The sequence below is a fragment of the Penicillium cosmopolitanum genome (assembly GCF_028827165.1).
Source record: "Penicillium cosmopolitanum strain IBT 29677 chromosome Unknown utg000006l:49.0-5199605.0:1.0-5204138.0, whole genome shotgun sequence".
NCBI lineage: Eukaryota > Fungi > Ascomycota > Eurotiomycetes > Eurotiales > Aspergillaceae > Penicillium > Penicillium cosmopolitanum.
The window spans coordinates 1144376-1163491 of NW_026622676.1; the positions used below are offsets into that span (position 1 = coordinate 1144376).

The 19116-nt window shown below is 49.6% G+C and overlaps 7 protein-coding genes across 7 annotated transcripts; 3 read left to right on the forward strand and 4 right to left on the reverse strand.

Moving 5' to 3' along the window:
• Positions 1-519: 519 nt before the first annotated feature.
• Positions 520-2300, reverse strand: N7509_004970 (RNA polymerase-associated protein; the record flags this gene model as incomplete). The annotated part of the gene is made up of 3 exons (XM_056629607.1): positions 520-1251; positions 1307-1446; positions 1508-2300. 3 exons carry the CDS (start codon positions 2298-2300, stop codon positions 520-522), a joined length of 1665 nt encoding a protein of 554 aa, XP_056488909.1.
• A 380-nt stretch (positions 2301-2680) lies between these two features.
• On the forward strand, positions 2681-3691 carry N7509_004971 (demethoxyubiquinone hydroxylase family protein; the record flags this gene model as incomplete). Its single annotated transcript, XM_056629608.1, has 1 exon — positions 2681-3691. The coding sequence occupies one exon, from the start codon at positions 2681-2683 to the stop codon at positions 3689-3691; it is 1011 nt and encodes a 336-aa protein (XP_056488910.1).
• A 438-nt stretch (positions 3692-4129) lies between these two features.
• Positions 4130-4792, reverse strand: ltpA (tyrosine protein phosphatase LTP1; the record flags this gene model as incomplete). The annotated part of the gene is made up of 2 exons (XM_056629609.1): positions 4130-4674; positions 4747-4792. 2 exons carry the CDS (start codon positions 4790-4792, stop codon positions 4130-4132), a joined length of 591 nt encoding a protein of 196 aa, XP_056488911.1.
• Positions 4793-6179: 1387 nt separating this feature from the next.
• chsA (chitin synthase I) lies at positions 6180-9118 on the forward strand (the record flags this gene model as incomplete). Its single annotated transcript, XM_056629610.1, is given in 4 exon segments — positions 6180-6383; positions 6467-6877; positions 6891-9029; positions 9104-9118. 4 exon segments carry the CDS (start codon positions 6180-6182, stop codon positions 9116-9118), a joined length of 2769 nt encoding a protein of 922 aa, XP_056488912.1.
• A 666-nt stretch (positions 9119-9784) lies between these two features.
• Positions 9785-10658, reverse strand: N7509_004974 (uncharacterized protein; the record flags this gene model as incomplete). The annotated part of the gene is made up of 2 exons (XM_056629611.1): positions 9785-9951; positions 10082-10658. The coding sequence occupies 2 exons, from the start codon at positions 10656-10658 to the stop codon at positions 9785-9787; spliced, it is 744 nt and encodes a 247-aa protein (XP_056488913.1).
• Positions 10659-11422: 764 nt separating this feature from the next.
• On the reverse strand, positions 11423-16463 carry N7509_004975 (peroxidase/cytochrome P450 family protein; the record flags this gene model as incomplete). Its single annotated transcript, XM_056629612.1, has 14 exons — positions 11423-11973; positions 12033-12309; positions 12374-12604; positions 12683-13184; positions 13243-13719; positions 13781-13842; positions 13909-13997; positions 14048-14739; positions 14796-15138; positions 15189-15278; positions 15335-15443; positions 15503-15667; positions 15731-16314; positions 16373-16463. The coding sequence occupies 14 exons, from the start codon at positions 16461-16463 to the stop codon at positions 11423-11425; spliced, it is 4263 nt and encodes a 1420-aa protein (XP_056488914.1).
• A 1002-nt stretch (positions 16464-17465) lies between these two features.
• N7509_004976 (T6SS phospholipase effector Tle1-like catalytic domain-containing protein) lies at positions 17466-19043 on the forward strand (the record flags this gene model as incomplete). Its single annotated transcript, XM_056629613.1, has 3 exons — positions 17466-17646; positions 17702-18622; positions 18700-19043. 3 exons carry the CDS (start codon positions 17466-17468, stop codon positions 19041-19043), a joined length of 1446 nt encoding a protein of 481 aa, XP_056488915.1.
• Positions 19044-19116: the final 73 nt, after the last annotated feature.

Genomic DNA, 19116 nt, shown 5'->3' on the forward strand with positions numbered 1-19116 from the left:
TATAAACCAATAGAGCAGTTCAACCATCGGAATCGCCAACTTGTATGAACGTGCTGTCTGTAATTTTACTTTTGTGAATTTCCAAAATTTTTAATCTAGTACATCTGGTAAAATCAAGTGCAATTAATCAGTGATTCCAAAGTTGGCTAGTTAACTGATTTGCTACTTGTATTCCAGAATACGCAGCTATTACTACTACCTATGCTTTCCGAGTGGCTTGAAAAATAGTCATGCTCCATTCGAATTGTGCTCATAATACAGGTACTCCCGTAGGAATTTCTTTTGCTTGACGACGAATGATCGTGGGCCTTATCCAAAATGATAAAAAAAGAAACAAGAAAGAGAAGAAGACACCCTATCAGCATCCGCCGGTAGATATTCTAGTGTGTACAGGGTTTTTGAGGTTATTAAAAAGATTTGGTCAACTGCTAGATGCTTAGCTTAGTGACATAAGCCACATCTGAGTCGACAGAACTTGGACGGAAAGATGCAACTGATCAGATATGCGATGGGACAGTCTCAAATATCGATATCGATGTCCATATCCAAAGCCGCGATATTCTCGTCATCGTTGTTGCGGTAACTGATCATGAAACCACTCTGCTTCTTCGGCGTCAAGCTAGACTTGGCGGCATCTGAAGCACCATCGGCGCCCGACTTGGCAGATTCCTTGGGGGTATCGGTGGGGGTAGAATCAGCGGGTTTCGGTGAGTCTGTGGGCTTCGTGTTTACGTCGTGGTGGGTCTTCGCAATGGTTCGAACACGCATGAAAGGATTGACAGTGGCTTCACCCCGAGCCACAGCTGCGGCAGCTAGGCGAGCAGCCTTGCGCTCCTCAAGTTGGGCTCGACGCACATTCTCGTGGTTGAGCTTCTGGTTTCGCAAGTTGATTTGGTGAACGCGTTCGGCTTCAGAGAGTTTGGTTTCTCCGGCTGGCTTGGCCGCAAGAGATGTTCCCCAAGAGAGATTGGGGTTGCGGAGGTCATTCAGCTCCTTTTGCAGACGCTCAGCTTCGTCATCGTTGCCATTGGCTCGTGCAACTAGTAGGTCTTTTTGAATGTCGTTTTCACGAAGGACATTCTTCTTTTCATCAAGTGCGCCCTGTTTGCGGAGCTTTTCGCTCAATTCTTCCTTCGTGAACTGGTGGTTGATGAGTTTGTTGATATCGACAACCTTTGCTGCCAATTTGCTCTGAGTCGCCATCTTGCAATCTTCGACCGCCATGGTCTTGCGGTAACGGGCGTATTCGCTCTGTAGACTGGTTAGTGAAACTATTCCCAAATAAATGTGGGAGTAGGCAACGCACGTCACTAAAAGGAGAATCGGAGCAGGCGATAAAGGGGAAATCTCGAATGGCCTTTCCGTGTGCTAATTTGGCATACTGATCGACGACAAATGAGCGGCCATTAGCTCCCTCCATAGCATAAGGCTTTCCTGAGGTGAATCCTATCGGAAAGTTAGTGACTGGCGTGAAATAGCCACATCGGTCATGAGAAGGAGCTCTTACCAGTGATCAAGCAGAGACGGTATTCATTGAGACCCGTCTCTTTACTAGGGCCAATATTGACACGAGCATAGCAGCCAGTGATACGCTCGTTGAATCCAGGGTAGAAGCAGACTTGAGCAAAGTTGCTACGGCCGACACGGGCACGTTGAATATCGCGTAATTCGGCGGGAGGGTCGTCCTTGGGAACAACTTTAGAGCTTCCAACGCGGTCATCCAGATCAATGTCGCTGTCCGCATCGGCATCGTCATCCGAGCCCAGAGAGGCACTTGAGACAGAAGATCGCCTGCGTGTCTGGGTAGTGTCTCGAGCACGGTTCTGATCACGCTTGCCCTTCTGCTCGCGCTGGCGCTTATAGGCATCGATTGCTGCGGAGGTTTCGCCGACCTTGCGGCCACCAAGCGTCGTCTTCTGTCGGGAACTCTTGCGCTGGGTTTCATCAAGACCAGCCGAGCCGGCTTTGCGCTTGGCCTGCTTGGCGGCTCGCGCCTCTTCGCGCTCTCGGGAGGCGAGAAGCCGGCGTAGAGCAAGATCCTGGTTGTGACGGTCGACTTGCTGAGCACGCTCGGAAAGCATCTCCTCGCGCTGGATTTCGGGCATCGCCATGATTTCATCCTTCTCCTTCGCTGAATAGTACAGCTTGTCGTATGGGAAAATTGGGCGGTCTTCATCATCAGAACCTCCTCCCTCAGAGTCGGACTCCGACATGGGGGCTGACTGAAGAGAGTGGTGTGACTCGGCGTCGGACCTGAATACAGCAAATACGTACATCAGTAAATGAGACTGGGCAACCATTTCAAGGCATACTCACATTTCGCCGTCCTCTTCGTCTTTCACTGGCTTCCTCGAATGTTTGGTGGAACCTTTGCGACTTGTGGGCTCAGGTGAGAAACCACGGTCTGGTGAACGAGATGAGCGGGATGGTGCCGGTGATTCATCTTTCTGCTGGGGGGGGAGGTGATTGCTCCTCGTCAGAGTCGCCTGCCAGAGCGAGCAGCTCCTCGTCCAAAGCGTCCGCCATTCTGACTGAATTCACCCGGTATTTGGGCCGGTATTAAGACGTAAGGTGAAAGAACGTGTGTGTAGATTGGCTGCCTGCCTCTCCGTATGCCTGCCTAACCCTGGTCTCCAAGTGAAAGAGGCTCCTGGCTAGGAGGCGCAAAGATTCAACAAAGATGTGCCTCGAGTTAGGCGATGGAGTCAAGGCGGAATTTCGATCTCGGAGAAAATCCCCCACCAAAAATGAAGGCTCTGTACAAACGGCGGGTGGCGTAAAAGGTGAGGGTATTGCCGGGAGGGCGTGGTTGTCTGTCGCAAGTTGGCCTTTGCCGTCGGTTCATGACGTTCGCCGCGCCAAGACTCAAGCGCGCGGCAGCGGCAAGGCCCTTTTACCGACCTCCAAGACTCGACAGCAACAGCAGCAAGCTTCAGCTCTGAGAATACGCACAATGGAGTCTATCCCTACGCTTCCGCGGTGCTTGCCAGCGCAATGCCGACGCCCAACTCGACGAGTATCACCAATCTTCCTCGATTTCCTTGCCCCGACTGCGGTCCGATCCCAGCACCGATACGCCTCTACGACCGGAACGGACGGTACCTCTAAGCCTCGATATGTTCTGAGCAAGAAACAGCGTGAATTCATGGACGGTGCTCTGCGGGTCAATCAGGCCGGTGAACTCGCCGCGACTCTCATCTACACCGCGCAAACCCCTCAAATCGTCCGATCCCATCCACACCTCCGACCCTTAATGAAACACATGTACGACCAGGAGGCAGGCCACCTGAAGACATTCAACCAACTTGTTGCGAAGCACGAGATTCGTCCAACAGCCATGTACCCGTTTTGGGAGGCTGCAGCTACTTTCCTAGGATGGTCCACCGCCGCGCTGGGTCGGGAAGCTGCCATGGCATGTACCGAGGCGGTGGAGACGGAGATCGGTTCACACTACAACGACCAAGTGAGAGAGATCCTATCCTGGGAGGCGGATGCGGAACGAAAGGGGGAGGAACTTGATGATGAGCTCAAGGAGATGCTGAGCACATTCCGACGAATTCGGGATGAGGAATTGGAGCACCTGGACCACGCTGTTGCCAACGATTCCAAGGAGGCTAGGCCGTACGATCCACTGGTGGATGTGATTCGTCTAGGGTGCAGGACTGCTATCAAGATCAGTGAGAAGGTCTAACTGAGGGGTCAGTTGTGTTGTGGTGTCTACCTGTGTCATACTATGTTCCGTCCCACATACTTGTATAACAAATAATCATGTATCAAAGCGAGCAACATTTCTGTAACGTCATCCTATCAATCTGGAAACTGTAGTAGCTGGAAACTGTCTCGGGGACATTTCGTGCATTCCCTCTAGCTGTTACGTAGGTACCCAGGTGGCATGGACTGGTACCATGAAATCAACCTTAGAACTTGAATCTCACATCACCCACCTAGGTGGTTGTCTAATATCATTCCGGGACTATATATAGCACTGGTATCATCGATCAGGTGCTGCCTGTAAAGCACCTGGTATCTGGTATATTCTAACATACGTCTATGATATTGGGACCTTATACCCCATTATTCCAATCCACACCTTTCAGTTCATATATCATGTCAAGAGCCAGTCATTGACCTACTCTTCGCCCTCCAGATAATCGACAAAGCCCTGAGAAAACCTCACGACTTGCTGATAGACCTCCTCAAAGCCATTAGCACCACCATAATAGGGATCCTGCACGACCTCCCCACCACCAACACGATCATGTAATTTTCCACCACGACCAAAGTCCCCGAACAAGCGAACCTCCGCGACCTTGGCGTCGTCACCAGCAGCGCCCAGCGCAGCGTCCCGCGCGGCTCGGGTGTTCTTGGCAGAAGACTTGGGGTCGGCTTTTCGGTTCAATGAATTGATAACAGACTCGCGGGTGTCCAGGAGATCGCGCAGATTGTACTTGTCCATGGCGAGTAGGTAGTCGAATTTCAGAAAGTCGTCCTTGGTGACCTTTCGAGCGGCGTGGTGGTAGCTGGTGATGCCGTGATGGCGTAGGGTGGACATGGTCCGTGAGTCGGGGGGCTCATCGGTGTGATAAGCACCGGTACCGGCTGAGTCGATCTCGCCGATGATAGGATTGGACTCGGTGACATTGCGGAAGACGCCTTCGGCCATGGGTGACCGACCTGATGGGCGTTAGAATGGGACAGTGGCAGCAAGGCTTAGCGGGGCGGAGTGAGGGTGGTGGGGTGGCTGACAGATGTTGCCCAGGCAGACAAATAAGACGCTAACGGGGGGAGGCATGGTAGAGGTGGAGGTAGAAGTAGAGGTGATTGATTTGGAAAGAGGTCTCCCATGCGATTATGGAAGGAAGTAACTGCGAATTGAAGTAAATGTCTGTGGCGGTTACGTCAGTAGGGCTCGGGGCTGTCTTCTGTCGAATCCCATAGTGAGGAACGGGGCCGTCTATCTAATCTCCCGTGACCTCGGCGGTGCGGTGGCAGTAGCAGTAACACACGAGTACCTACTATAGTTAGTAAAATGACTAGATTGTTGAATAGTATACAATATCTATTCTAAGACATATGACATCTGCATCTGCGACATATCGATATACATACTCTTCATATATGTGCGGGGTGTAGGCAACCAAGTTGCCAGTAGCTAAAAATAAGTCGTATTCCTCAGCCTCAGCCACAACACACCGCCACAACCACAGGTACTGGTCGCACTTGCCACGCCAGTCCCGTGGCTGCACCACACTTTTTGTCTTGGCAGCATCACAAGCGTGCCTCACGTTGGCCCAGTGACGACCGGTTGTCTCCACCTTCATCTCGCTGCATCGCAACCCGTGGATCGCTCGTTTCACTCCCCCGGGGAATTATTGGCTTGCTGTTCACTTTCCAATCAGCGTTTGGATCTCTCTCTTTTTTTTTCGGTCCCTCTTCTTTCACACATGATTTCTTGCATTTCATCTTCGCCCTTCGAGATACAAGCATTAACATCGTCTTAACATTGCATCGCACCGCATCACATCATCCTCTGTTATTGCGGGTCGGCCAGCCAAGCGCCTATTCGTCTGCCTGCCTTCATCTCCACCGTCATCACAGCGATCGTCAAGGCCTCGTAAACACCCAGGGGTCCGGAATTTATCTCTGCTGTCTTGCCCTTTAACACTCCTCCAATCGTGCGACACGGACCCTCCCCCCTCATATTTGTTCCTCCTCTCATCATCTCGTCTGGCACATTCGCTGTTTCTGAAACGCCCGCCGAGAGTTTGGGTCCGTCGTTCGGACTAGTGATTCCTCCAAATCACGGAGCCTGTCGATTCCACTTGGCTCCTGGCGCAATCTCCAGCCAACGACTTCCCCCCTCCGCCCTTGTCCTTCGGGGCGGCATTATTGCTTTGAGCTAAGTTTCAAGCCTAGCTCGACGCTATGTCATATAATCGCATCGGTTAGTTCCTCTCCTTTTCTTGTCTTTCAGCCCTGCGTACCTGCATACCTCTTTCTGCCAATATCTCTTTGCGCATATACCTCATCTACCCGTCTGACTTTTGCGCCGTGGTGCTGGACATTGACGGTGCACGGTCATTACGTGGTCCCTTTGACAACTCTCCTCCGCTCTATCCTTCTAGGCGACTGAGCCAGTGTGATCTGGGGCAACCGTGGAAACAGCACAAGCTAACAAGATGCGCACGCCAGACCCCTTTGGGGACGAGAATCGCTCGCCTTTGCATCCCAATCCTCAGCACATGAACAGCTACAACAATCGAACCCCATCCCCAGGAAATGCCTATCAGCTGGAGGACAACCCTTACGCACAACATTCACACAACCCATATGGCGAGCGTTTGCATATGCCCTCGGCTGATCAGCTTGCCTCTCAACCAACCGTGAGTGGATTTTGACATCTACCATGACTGCGCGCATGTCCCAGCTTAACGGGAAGAGCACTAATGTATAACCAACTCTTTAGTACTCCGTCGAGAATGTCCCACACTCTGGCTACCAAAATCCTTACGCAGACCCCAGCAATCCCGATCGTCGTGAAGACTACGCATTCGACCCCAATGCTCACCACGACGCCTACCTTCCTGGCGAGTATGTGTCGCATCCGCCTCAGGCTCAACCTTATCATGACGAGTACGACTATGACCTCGGCCAGCATCCTGAAGGCCGTTCCCCATTTGATGAACACCCTGGTGCCCCCATGTTGGAGCACGATAACCCCTTTGGGCCGGACCCGTATAAGGAGGAATTCGAAGATGAGCCGCGCCCAACGCCTAGTCCCGCTCCTATTCGACGCTGGAAGACTGTCAAGGAGGTCCAATTGTTCAACGGCAATCTCGTCCTTGATTGTCCGATCGCGCCTAAACTCTTGAGCCAGGTGCCTCACGCAGAGCCCCCCCGGTCGTGACGAGTTCACTCACATGCGTTATTCGGCTGCTACTTGTGACCCCGCGGACTTTTTCGACGAGCGATTTACACTGCGCCAGAAGCTTTTTGCCAAGCCCCGTCACACTGAGCTTTTCATCGTCGTCACCATGTACAACGAGGATGACTTCCTTTTCGCGCGCACCATGTCTGGTGTTTTCAAGAACATTGATCACATGGTGTCGCGTACCAGCAGCAAGACCTGGGGCAAGGATGCTTGGAAGAAGATCGTGGTCTGTATTATCAGCGATGGTCGTGCTAAGATCAATCCCCGTACTCGCGCCGTGTTGGCTGCTTTGGGTGTCTACCAGGACGGAATTGCCAAGCAGCAGGTCAATGGCAAGGATGTCACCGCTCACATTTACGAATACACGACCCAGATTGGCTTGGAAGTTAAGGGTACACAAGTTCATATGAAGCCACGCTCGGGCCCACCTGTCCAGTTGATCTTCTGTCTGAAGGAAAAGAACCAGAAGAAGATTAACTCCCATCGGTGGTTCTTCCAAGCATTTGGTCGAGTCTTAGATCCCAATATTTGTGTTCTCCTCGATGCCGGTACTAAGCCTGGTAAGGATTCGATCTACCACTTGTGGAAGGCCTTCGACATTGAGCCTATGTGCGGTGGTGCCTGCGGAGAGATCAAGGTCATGTTGTCACACGGTAAAAAGCTCCTGAATCCTCTAGTCGCTGGTCAAAACTTCGAGTACAAGCTTAGCAACATTTTGGATAAACCCTTGGAGTCTGCCTTCGGTTTCATCACCGTCTTGCCTGGTGCCTTCTCAGCCTATCGTTACGTTGCTTTACAAAACGACAAGAACGGCCAAGGTCCTCTCGAGCGATACTTCATGGGTGAGAAAATGCATGGTGCAAATGCCGGTATCTTCACAGCCAACATGTATCTGGCCGAGGATCGTATCCTTTGTTTCGAGATTGTCTCGAAGCGAAAGTGCCGCTGGTTGCTGCAATACGTCAAGTCATCCACTGGTGAAACCGATGTTCCCGACCGCATGGCCGAGTTCATTCTGCAGCGTCGTCGTTGGCTGAACGGTAGTTTCTTCGCTGCCGTCTACGCCATTACCCACTTCTACCAGATCTTCCGCAGTGACCATAGTTTCCTGCGCAAGTTCGCTCTCATGATCGAGTTTATCTACCAAACGATCGCGATGATCTTCGCGTGGTTCGGTATCGGTAATTTCTTCCTTGTCTTCCACATCCTGACAACCTACCTTGGTAGCGATGAACTTCTGGGCACCGCTGGAAAGGTATTGGGTATCGTTTTCGAATGGCTTTATCTTGCAACTCTGGTCACTTGTTTCGTGCTTGCTCTCGGCAACCGACCTGGTGGATCTAACAAGTTTTATATGACCATGGTCTATTTCTGGATCTTCATCATGATATACCTGTCATTCGCGGCCATTTTCGTTACTGTGAAGTCCATTCAGACTGAGGTACAGTCTGACGGGTTCTCGGTCACCGATTTGTTCACCAACAAGACTTTCTTCTCTATCATCGTGTCACTTGGTTCGACCTATGTGATGTGGTTTGTGGCGTCCTTCATTTTCATGGACCCCTGGCACATGTTCACCTCGTTCATCCAATATATCCTGCTGACCCCGACCTACATCAACGTCCTCAACATCTACGCCTTCTGTAACACCCATGACATTACCTGGGGTACCAAGGGTGACGACAAGGCTGAGAAACTCCCATCCGCGAACTTGAAGCCTGGCGGCAAGGTTGATGTCAACATTCCCCAGGATGACGGCGATCTCAACGCGCAGTACGAAGCCGAATTGGTGAAGTTTTCCATGAAGCCACCCAAGGAAGTACAGGTTATCTCCGAAGAAGAGAAGCAGGCCGACTACTACAAGGGATTCCGAAGTGCCGTCGTGTTGGCATGGGTATTCTGCAACTTTGCCCTGGGTGCCGTTGTGCTGAGCGCAGCTGGTCTGGAAACGTTTGATGATAAGAGCAGCAGCAGTGACAGCGAGGATTCTACTCAAACCAAGAAATCCCTTATCTACATGGAGGTTGTGCTGTGGTCTGTCGCTGGTCTATCGATGTTCAAGTTCTTCGGTGCAATGTGGTACTTGGTTGTTCGGATGGTGAGTTCCTCCCCCCTTCCTTTTCTCCATTGACCTTCCTAAATGCATCATTCAGCTAACTTCATTTCTCACAGTTCCGAGGTGTCTAAGGTTCTGTATGTTTGGGCATGATTGTGTACGCTCAGCCTTATTTCGATCTTGTGTTTTCAATATATCCCCACGCTGCGTTGATACCACGGCGGGTCCGGTCCGGTCTGGTATGGGTAACTAGGTTTGGTTTACCTTTGGAGCCGGAAAATTGTGTTATGTGTGTGATGACTTGGCGCTTTTATCCCGCTTCGGCAACTGTATTTCTTTGCACGATCTGATGCATGGTATACGTTGGTGTTTTTTTTTACCCCCGTTCGTCTCTTGTTTCTCTGTCTCTTTTTTTTCTTATCTTATTTCTTTTCTTTTTTTTTGTTTATGCCCGCCTGCTTCCGAAGCCACGGATGCATTTATGTGTTGGATGACAGACCGCTTGACGGATGAGATGTTTTTGTATGTGTAGATAGCATGAGTTGTGGATATGATTCTTGTGAATTTCTACGAGGCGGGTTGATGGTGATGGTATAGATGAAATGCACTCGCCAATGATCACAATCTTGATAACTTATCAAAGTCATACTTCTCTACACATCGCCCATACTGTACAGTAGTCTAAGACAGTAAACGCCATTTAGTGGCAAGAGTTCAAACTTCTGATCATAGATCCAGATTGTGTGCAATAGTAAGTAAATCTATAATTCCCAGATCAAACATATCAAACATATCAATCAACCAGTCTGATTCTTCGAATGCACACACAACGCAATACCGCCCAACACCAACACCAGTCCCAACCAGGTCTCTTTCGCAATAACCTTCCGATCAACATACCACTCGCCCAAAACCGTGAACAAAAACGCACTCGAGTTCGCCAGCGGCACTGTCAAAGAGAGTTCTATAAAAGCTCGCAATCAGCAATTATCCAGCAAAAGCCCAATAAAACCGAATTAAATGAGTAGACAAGACAAGACCCGCGGAGGGTACAGGCCAAGAGGACCGGGAAATAGACATAGAAATAGACATACCGTGCTTTCCAACAAGCAAGAAAAACCAAATACTCCCCGTCAAATTGATGATCAGTGGAATCGAGTACGCCGGCGTACGGAGCATATTCACAACGGTCCAGAATATAGACACAATCTTCGTGCGCAGCCAGGACTTCTGCTGTGATTGCGATTTCGATTGCATCCAGGCTGGCGCTGGCGTGTTATCCACATCGCCCTCTTGTCCAGTACCTGCGGCAGTGGCTACAGCCGCGCCTGCACTGGTAGTAGCAGCCTGCTGCTCTTGTCGCTGCTGACTAGTACTCCGTCTTCTCACCCCCTCACCCTCAACATCCGCATCATTCCGAAGAAGCTCCTGCTCCTTATCTGGCTCGTCGCGAAAGTCCGGACTCGACGATTGAGTCTGCGATCGTCCGCGGGAATCTGTGTCGGACTGCTGCTGCTGTTGCTGTTGCTTCTCTTGTCGCGCGTTGAAGTCTGCCGCTGCGCGCCGGATAAAAGGGGTTGTGAAGCCCCATGCAACGCCGACTAGGAGGAAGGAAAGGATGTAGTTGAAGGTGGAGGGTTCGGAGTCCGGAATGCTTGCGTCTGGGTCCATTGTGCAAGGTTGATTTAACCTTGGAGGGTTGGTGAGGGAGTTGGAGGTGGTGGAGGTGGAGTTGGAGTGCGGAGTTGGCATTGGCGTTGGTCTGTGGGCACTTCCGTTTTGGGAGTAAACTCTAGTACTAGTACTACATACTACGTACTTGAATACGGACTCGGAATTTCAACTTTGTCGTGTGGTTTGCAGTCAGGATTATTTGTTCATTGGATAATAACCGCCACCAGACTCCAGAGCACAACATTGTCATATTTCTATGGTAGGGTGTTTCTTGCCAGTATATCTCGAGGTCTCCGAACTACAACAAAATCACAAAAATAACTTGCTTGAATGAGATAAGTTCAGATCAAGATATCAGGTATCCCTCGTGCCCTCGTGCCCTTGCCTCTGTTCTTTCTCTCTCACTCTTTCCTTTTGCACTACAGTCGGCTATCCCCCTTTCGAAAACTTGGTCACCAGGAGCCTCATTTTCATTTTCAAGAGCAAGAACTTCTAATCCAGAGCAAAGTTACTAGTAGAATTCATTACATACTAACTAATTAGATACTTGGATTAAATATCCTATCATCACATCGCAGACATCCGGAAACTCAAAAACTTTTCAATTTGATCGGTTCTCATCGCTTTCAACTATTCCATCCACCTGAGAGGTGCGATATCCCCTCTCAAAACTTTTCAATTTGATCGGTTCTTATCGCTTTCAACTATCCCATCCACCTGAGAGGTGCGATATCCCCTCCCAGGGCATTCAAGCTCGACTATTATCTCTGCTCGCCTGCACCCCCAGAAGTACCATCGGAGCTAGGCATGAAGCCTTGGGCAATTCCGTGAGTCAACTGTGAAGCCGACCTTCCTCCGGGTACGCTGTTGACGAAGCCGTGGGCGAGGTCGTGAGCAGTGCCTACTGTCTTCTGGCTAATTTCACCAAAGTCAGTGATGGCTCCACTCAAAAAGCCAGGATGATCTTTAGTGAAAGGTTGCTGTAGCTGTTGCGGTTGACCATCCGGCAGACCCTGATAGCCCGGCATGTTGCTTTGCTGATCAACGGCTTTGATTGGGGGACCCCCATTGGGCACAGGGACCCTTGCACCAGCGGCTTCGCTGTAAGTCGCTGGCTTGGTGGGGTCAGCGGTGCCATTGGCGTACTGCGACGCATAAGGGCCGTTGGGCATGACATTGGAGAGTTTGTTTTTGATCAACTCGTCCTGCTCCTGCTTCAGAGCATTGTAGTTGATGTCACTGGCAACAGCAGCAGCAAGCTTGGGAGCGTGGAATACCCCCTTGCCCACGCCATCGAAGTGAACCTTCCAGGCTGTAAGAACATGTTAGTATCGGTTCTAATCTGGGTAGTCGCATAGGAGCAAAACTTACTCGTTGGGTCGGTGGTCAGGTATGACCAGCTGTCGTTGAGATACGCTCTGTCGCCGTTGATTTGAATCTGCTTCAGAGCTCCCATTTTACCAGGAGCGGGGCGAAGGTGCTTCAGACTGCCACAGACCTTGACAAGGGAACTGATGAAGGTAATGGCAATTTCACGCCCGAGACAAGCATGAGGCCCGTGGCCTAAGTGGATGTAGGCGCTCTCTGGTCGGTCAAGCTTGAACTGACCTGGCTCAGGGATGGCATCAGGGTCCTTGCATGCGGGGCCCTAGTCAGAGTATAATTGTCAGAAATTGTTTCAGTTATCCATCCACCGGACTTGGTATCCTTACAAATAGAGCAATAACCAGATCACCAGGCCTGTAGGTCTTTCCATCAACTGTGGTCTCACTGACACAGGCACGGATGTCCCGCTGATTACTAGTAAGTCTCTGGGCCTCAAGAACATATTTCCGTAGCTCCTTGTCAGCAGATTCGGGATCCGAGCTTGAAGACAAGTTTTGGATTGCCTCCCAGTGCTGCGAGTTCTCCTCTTGTAGGAAATAGTTCAAGACGTTGGCAAACTAGAGGAGGTTATCATGTTAGAACCAGCTTGCTTCCATGCAAAGATAGAACCAAAGGGGAGTAAAGTGGACACAAACCATTCCAATTGGCGCACCAACGCCGGCGACCGCAGTCAACCAGCAAATATCGGCAGCTTCTTCTGGAGACTTTCCAGCTGAAATAAGTTCCTTGACGACGTTCTGGCCATACCACCTCAAAGATCCAGTCTTTGCTTCAGCTTTCTTGCTAGCCTTGCCGAAAAGACCGCCAACGAAGGGGATCTTTGACGTGATGCTAGTCACAGCCCCGGTAATGGCTCCAGTGGCTTTGGATACGATTCCTTGGGCGTCGCTAACTGGGTTTGATCCACCCGAGATAACATTGAGGGTGGTCTCAGTCAGAACCTTAGCCCCTTCATGGGCTTCCTTTCTGCGCCGCAATGCTAGAGCAGGATCGAAGTTGTTGAAGCCGAAAGTACGAACACTCATAAGGTGCGTATAAAGCTCTGTAGAGTTGAGACTCCCACCCTTGTTTTCATCGGTCTTCAGGTCCAAGCAGAAAAGATCGGCCATGATGCGGGTATTCAGAGGGATAGCGATGCTACAGGTGTATCAGTAATCACGTTTTCAAAATATGCTGGCAATAGAGGATGACTTACTCCCGGATAATATCAAGCTGGTTCAAATCTTTGCCGAGGCTGAGAGTCTCATCATCCAAGAGCTCGTTGGCAACATGCATCGACGTTTGAGAAAGCAGCTGCATAAACTCAGGCGGGCTGAACATTATTTCCTTGACCAAGTTCCTCTGGGCTGTATTCGCAGCAGCGTCACCACCCAACATGTAAGAATCGTACTTCTTGCCAGGGGTCATGTCATTGAGGTTCTTGGCCCAGATGACGCGGAAGTTCTTCTGGTCACTCAAAATCTTAGTCACGGCGGAGTACTTGGCGACTAGGTTGGGAGTAGGTGGAGGAGATGGATCCTGCAAAGTGTACTGGTCAATAGTTCCGATTTCACGTGCAATCTCCTCGTTCATCTTGCGAGTGAACATTGGCTGTGTGCAGTGCAACGAGTTGTAAGGGAACCAGCCGGGGAATGCGCGCTGGAATAGCTTCCAAAACATCGATCCTCCAAGGCTGTGGGTGAAGGAAACGTCAATAAACTTTGTCGGTACAGATAGGAAGCAATAGTACTTACATATCATAATCCTGCTGGACTTCTTGGTATCCCCATGCTGTGAGATTCGAAGCCGTGTAGTCCTATAGCCATTTTTAGCACTTTTTGTTTTTCTCTAGGTGTCTTGTGTTTGGTTCACGGTCACTTACCACAGTGAGGAATCGGTCAGATCGCACCAAACTGACAGCATCACTGAAAACAGCGCGACCAACAGTGTATGGAGGGCAACCGCCGCAACCTAACACATTAATTAACAGATATCAACGGCTAAGAATGAAATTTGCTTACCAGGATCCATGCGAGGCTTTCCATCCTCAAGGAACAGACCAGGATACATTTCTACCATGTCAGGGTGATCGTAGAGCTTGCGCATGAGGTCAGCAATTTGAGGGTCGGGGTTGATATCCTCAAACGTGTCGTGTCGCTTGAGTCCAAAGAAGCTACGCATCTCATTCAAAGACGCGAGGTTCCATTTTCTGGCAGTCATAATGCCACTAATTTCAATCATTCGGAGGGCCTTGGGAACCATTCGGGCATCGAATAGACCTGCAGGGTCTTCCATACTCTCCTTCATGATATTCACAAGCTCAGCGTCGTCGAATTTGCCATTCGCACCACGCTTCAACCCATCAAAGGTGCGCTCTGCTGGATCTTCGGCAATGCCCTGCTCAAAGCGCAAAAGACCCTGAACAAAGTCTTGAGGGGTGAGTTGATCGAGTGGCTTGTCCGGGAAGATCTTCTGCATGAACTGGTTTGTCCACTTCTCATCGCGTTGAGAGATGACAGAGTGGAATCGGTACAGCAGGTTGAATTCAGCAGAGACCTGGTTGCCGATACCGCGCGGGACACCCTCGGGGTCAAACATTCGGCCCACCTCAATACGGGGATCAAGGGTCCAGTCACTGGCAGAGTGGTGGGTGTTGGTGAGGCCACGAAGGTAGTCGTGCAAAGAGATGTTAATATAGAGACCATTGGTAATACTAGATCCATGGTCAGTACTAGAAGCTTTGTGTTTGAGGAACTTGAATATTCGTACAGCCTAGCGGTCTGGAAGATGTCCTCATCTTGCTGTGCGAGAGCTGCCTTTTTGTCCTCTTCCGTCTTGGTAGGTCTCAAAGTGAAGCGACCATTTTCATTGATGCTCAGGAGAACATCTGCAACATAGTTGTGGAAACGGCTGTACATGACAAGCATCACATTGACACCAGGGGGTTGTCCAAGGAGACGTTTCTCAGCAAAAGAATCCGGTTTGAGTAGACCACGCTGCATGGTCCGGATGCTCAGCTGGTCCTTGAGATTTGAACCGTACAAGGGGGCGAGGTCAAGGTAAGAAGAGGTGTCCGAGATATTAGGATCAACACGATTGGTCCGGAAGCAATCTATAAATGTTAATAAATGGCAAACGTAGGCTATTGTCCTTGCTTCTTACCATGAATAATGATAGTTGCATGGTAGAATAGAACGGATGAGATACCAGCTGGGTTCTCCTTGAAGGTATCATCGCTACGAGCCATGAGCACTTAAGGATGTCAGCGTGGCTATAGAAAATATGCGATGGTAGGAGAAATGGCTTACAGTCAAACAGAAGACCAGGGTCCGGAGGAACACCATGCAGGTGCTTCATCTTGGGGACTGTTCTCGCATATGGGCTTCCAGCCTTACCTAGGTCAGGTTGAAGGGGGTTCTGTATTATGACTATTAGTGAATACACTTCATTGAAATTTAATAGAATAGCCAGCTTACGTTGTAGCTTCCGTCTGGGGTTCGGTACTGGAATTTGTTCCCCAAATAACTCAAAGGAGGGTGCTGCAAGCTCTTCCACAGAGTGTCGATGATAACTCCAGTAAGTTTGCGTCGCGCCTTAGAGGTACGGGGCAAGGACGTCGCAATTGCAATCATCTTCTCCATCTATAATAAATGGTAAGAATCATGTTCATCACCCCATTTGTATCTTCCAGTACTCATACTTACAGTCATATCCCGATCATTGATAGGCTTTCCCTTGGTCTTGGCCACCTCAAAGAGCGTACGCAGGTCCCTGAACCCACCCTTGAGTCCCATAGACTTCAGATCAGTGGCGACTCCCGTGGCCATGGCAGTAGGATCACCGTACGGCTCTCCTGCCTGGTAGTTCTCATCATCCTCTTCTTCTGCGATCTTCTTCTTGTTAAAAATCTTCCATTTGGTCGGGTTGAGCTTCGAGGCTATGCCAGGTGCAATTCCAGAAATACTACTCAAAGCTGACTGTGTGCCTTTAGGCACATTTATCGAACTTTCAGGTGACGGTATTAGCCTTTCCAGGAGAGGGACCTTTCTAAGCATGCCGATTCCAGGGATCTTGTTGACATATTCGGAAACCTTGTTCTTGAGCAAGTCAAAGACGCCCTTGTCATCCTTCTTGACAAACTTCAGGTAAGCGACATAAATGAAGAAACTGAAAACCGTAGCCAAAACTCCACTCAGACCAAACTTGGTGAGCATTGATTTAAACCAGGCTTGATCCTTGGTTCCGAAGAGAGAAGCCCCGGGGAGCGAGGACAATCCAGGAAGGGAAACTTCAATTCAAGAGTCAGCATAGGCTAGCCCCATGTTTTGCCGATATCATATACTCACGCTTGGATGGAGAAGGCAGACTTGGAGCCCAGTTCAGAGGGTTCCAAGAGGATCCCGGGGATACCTCGGAGATAGCCTCACTAAGTCCCATATTGGGGGAGATTGTGATATGATATGACAAGTGGCAATTACTAGCAGTGAATTTGAAGAATCAAAGGTTCTCGAGAGCCTTTTAATGGTTTAAATTGAAAAGTTCTTCCTTGGAAATAGACATAGGTTGTTAACTTTAAGTATGTCCATGGTGACTGTAGATATCTTTCTACCTCGACGGACAGTGATGCATTTGGTCATGGATCCAAGATATCACCAACATTGGGTCGCAGCGGCATTTTCTTTCTGGTAATATCCAGAAAGATTGCCGTCTGGTAGACGATAAGCAATTGTGGCTTTTTCAAAACAGACTGGGAACGATGCTTTCGTTCGGATACTACATAGTACTAATGTCTAGAGCGAACGCCACATCCTAACTACTGACCTATTAAAAGACCAGATCTTTCGAAAGTTAGCATTATTTTCTCATGCTAAGCTTTGCCCATGGACAATAGGAGGGCTTAACCACGGCGCTGAACAAGATTTGAGGGTTGCAAATGCGGGGATGCAACAGGCAAGCAATATCAGCGACATTACGTCTTATAAAGGTCTCGAACAGACGATCTGAGCTGCAAAAGTACCAAGCCTTGATTTTTCTTGACTATCATGTCACATTCGCAACCGCCATGCGAGAGTTCCGTGTTTCCTAGGATCATCGGCCGCTGGCACTGTTGTTCTAGTTCAGCCTTTCAATCTAGCCGATAATGCACGGATCATAGCAGATTGTGTTTCTCTTTGAACTCTTGGTAATTAGACTTCGCATAGCTGGAAAAGGAATCATGGTGCACAAAAAGGTAAAACTATCACCAACTGGGGCCTGCCATCTCATGTCTTTGAGCGTCATGCAAAGCGCACGGTCGGAGACTTCTTTCTCGGAAAAATCATATATACTGGATGGAATGCTTCCTTTGTCTCTCTAGAATTTGTAATTTACCCTTTCCAGGACCTTTTCTCGCTCAATTACCAAAGTCCACTCCAGTATTGAAGCTCATACTTGGCCACTATGCCTCACGCAACCAACGAAACTGAAAATTCTACCAATGCTTCATCTGGCCCACGCCGGATTATTCTTTGCTTTGATGGCACCGGGAATCATTTCCAAGGCAATGAGGCAGACACCAATATTGTGAAGATCTATCAAATGCTTGATCGACACACGAAAGACCAATTCCATTATTACCAACGTGAGTTGCCCACTCAGTCTTTTGTTCGTATACTTTTATCTAAACACCTGGGCAGCGGGGATTGGCACATACATCAAAGGTCAAGGTAACAGTGCGACACGAGGGAAGACCTTGGCCAAAATGAAGTCAGGTATCATCACTACAGTCGACCAGGCAGTTGGTACCTCTTTCCAACAGCATGTTTTGGCGGGCTACCACTTCGTCATGCGTTATTATCAGCCTGGGGACCACCTCTACATTTTCGGGTTTTCTCGTGGCGCCTATACGGCCCGGTTCCTCGCTGAGATGATACATGATCTTGGTCTCCTATCGAAGGGAAATGAGGAAATGGTCCAATTCGCTTGGGATACATTCAGCGACTTCCAGCAATCTCGTGGCAATGATCCTCAGACTGAGAAGGATGCCAAGCTAAAGGATTACATGTTGAACTTCAACAAGACCTTTTGCCGGCCAAATGTTGGAATCCACTTTCTTGGCCTCTTCGACTGTGTCAACAGTGTGGGTCAATTTGAAATTCCGCTTTTCCGCAAATCCTACAAGGTCATTGCAAACCCACCCGCACGGTACATCCGGCATGCCGTGGCCATCCATGAGAGGAGGCTGAAGTTTAAGCCAGCTCTGTTCCACATTGATCCGGATGGCCCACCTGTTGATCTTAAAGAGGTCTGGTTTGCCGGTAACCACTGCGACATCGGCGGTGGTTATGGTCTCGAAAAGGGCCAAAATCATTTACTTTCCGACACGGCATTGAATTGGATGCTTCAAGAGGTACTCAACCTAGAGGGATCGGAGAGTAAATTGCAATTCCAGACTCTGAATGTGGACGACGTATCGAAAGCTGAAAACGCATTCCCCGGAAAGGAGGAACCTGGCACTGATGCGTTCTCACTTCGGAGGAAGACTAATCAGCCCCATGATACCCTCAAATTCGGCCATGGTACCGCTTTCATCATGGTTCTACTTTGGTGGATTCTTGGTATGTTTTCGATTTTCGTACTCTTTTTCTTTCTTTTTGCAATTGGGTCTAGACAGCTAACAAAATACCATCGACAGAAATCCTGCCAATCTTTACCCGCCTTGAACTAGAGAATGGCAAATGGATACCGCGCCGTCTGCCTCCAAACTTGGGAGCACCACGGGACTTGCCCAGTGATGCTGTCATTGATCCAAGTGTCAAGGAGATGATTCAAGCGGGCATTCTTGACAAGGAGTCCATTCCTCCCAGAGGCGGAGACAATTCCAATTTGCCCAACATCGCGAACATCACCTACACCTGGAGCAAGCTGCGCAACAGACTATCTAATCAAGCGTCAAACGCCTCCAAAGATAGCGCTGCAGATGACATCAAGAGTGCTCTCCACAAGGCAATGCCAGTTCCAGCCAAGAAAACTCACTGAACTCTGGCTGAGGGTCGAAAAAGGTCTTCCAAGGAATCTTTCACTTAGATGTTTGGTACGACCCAAAGGAAGC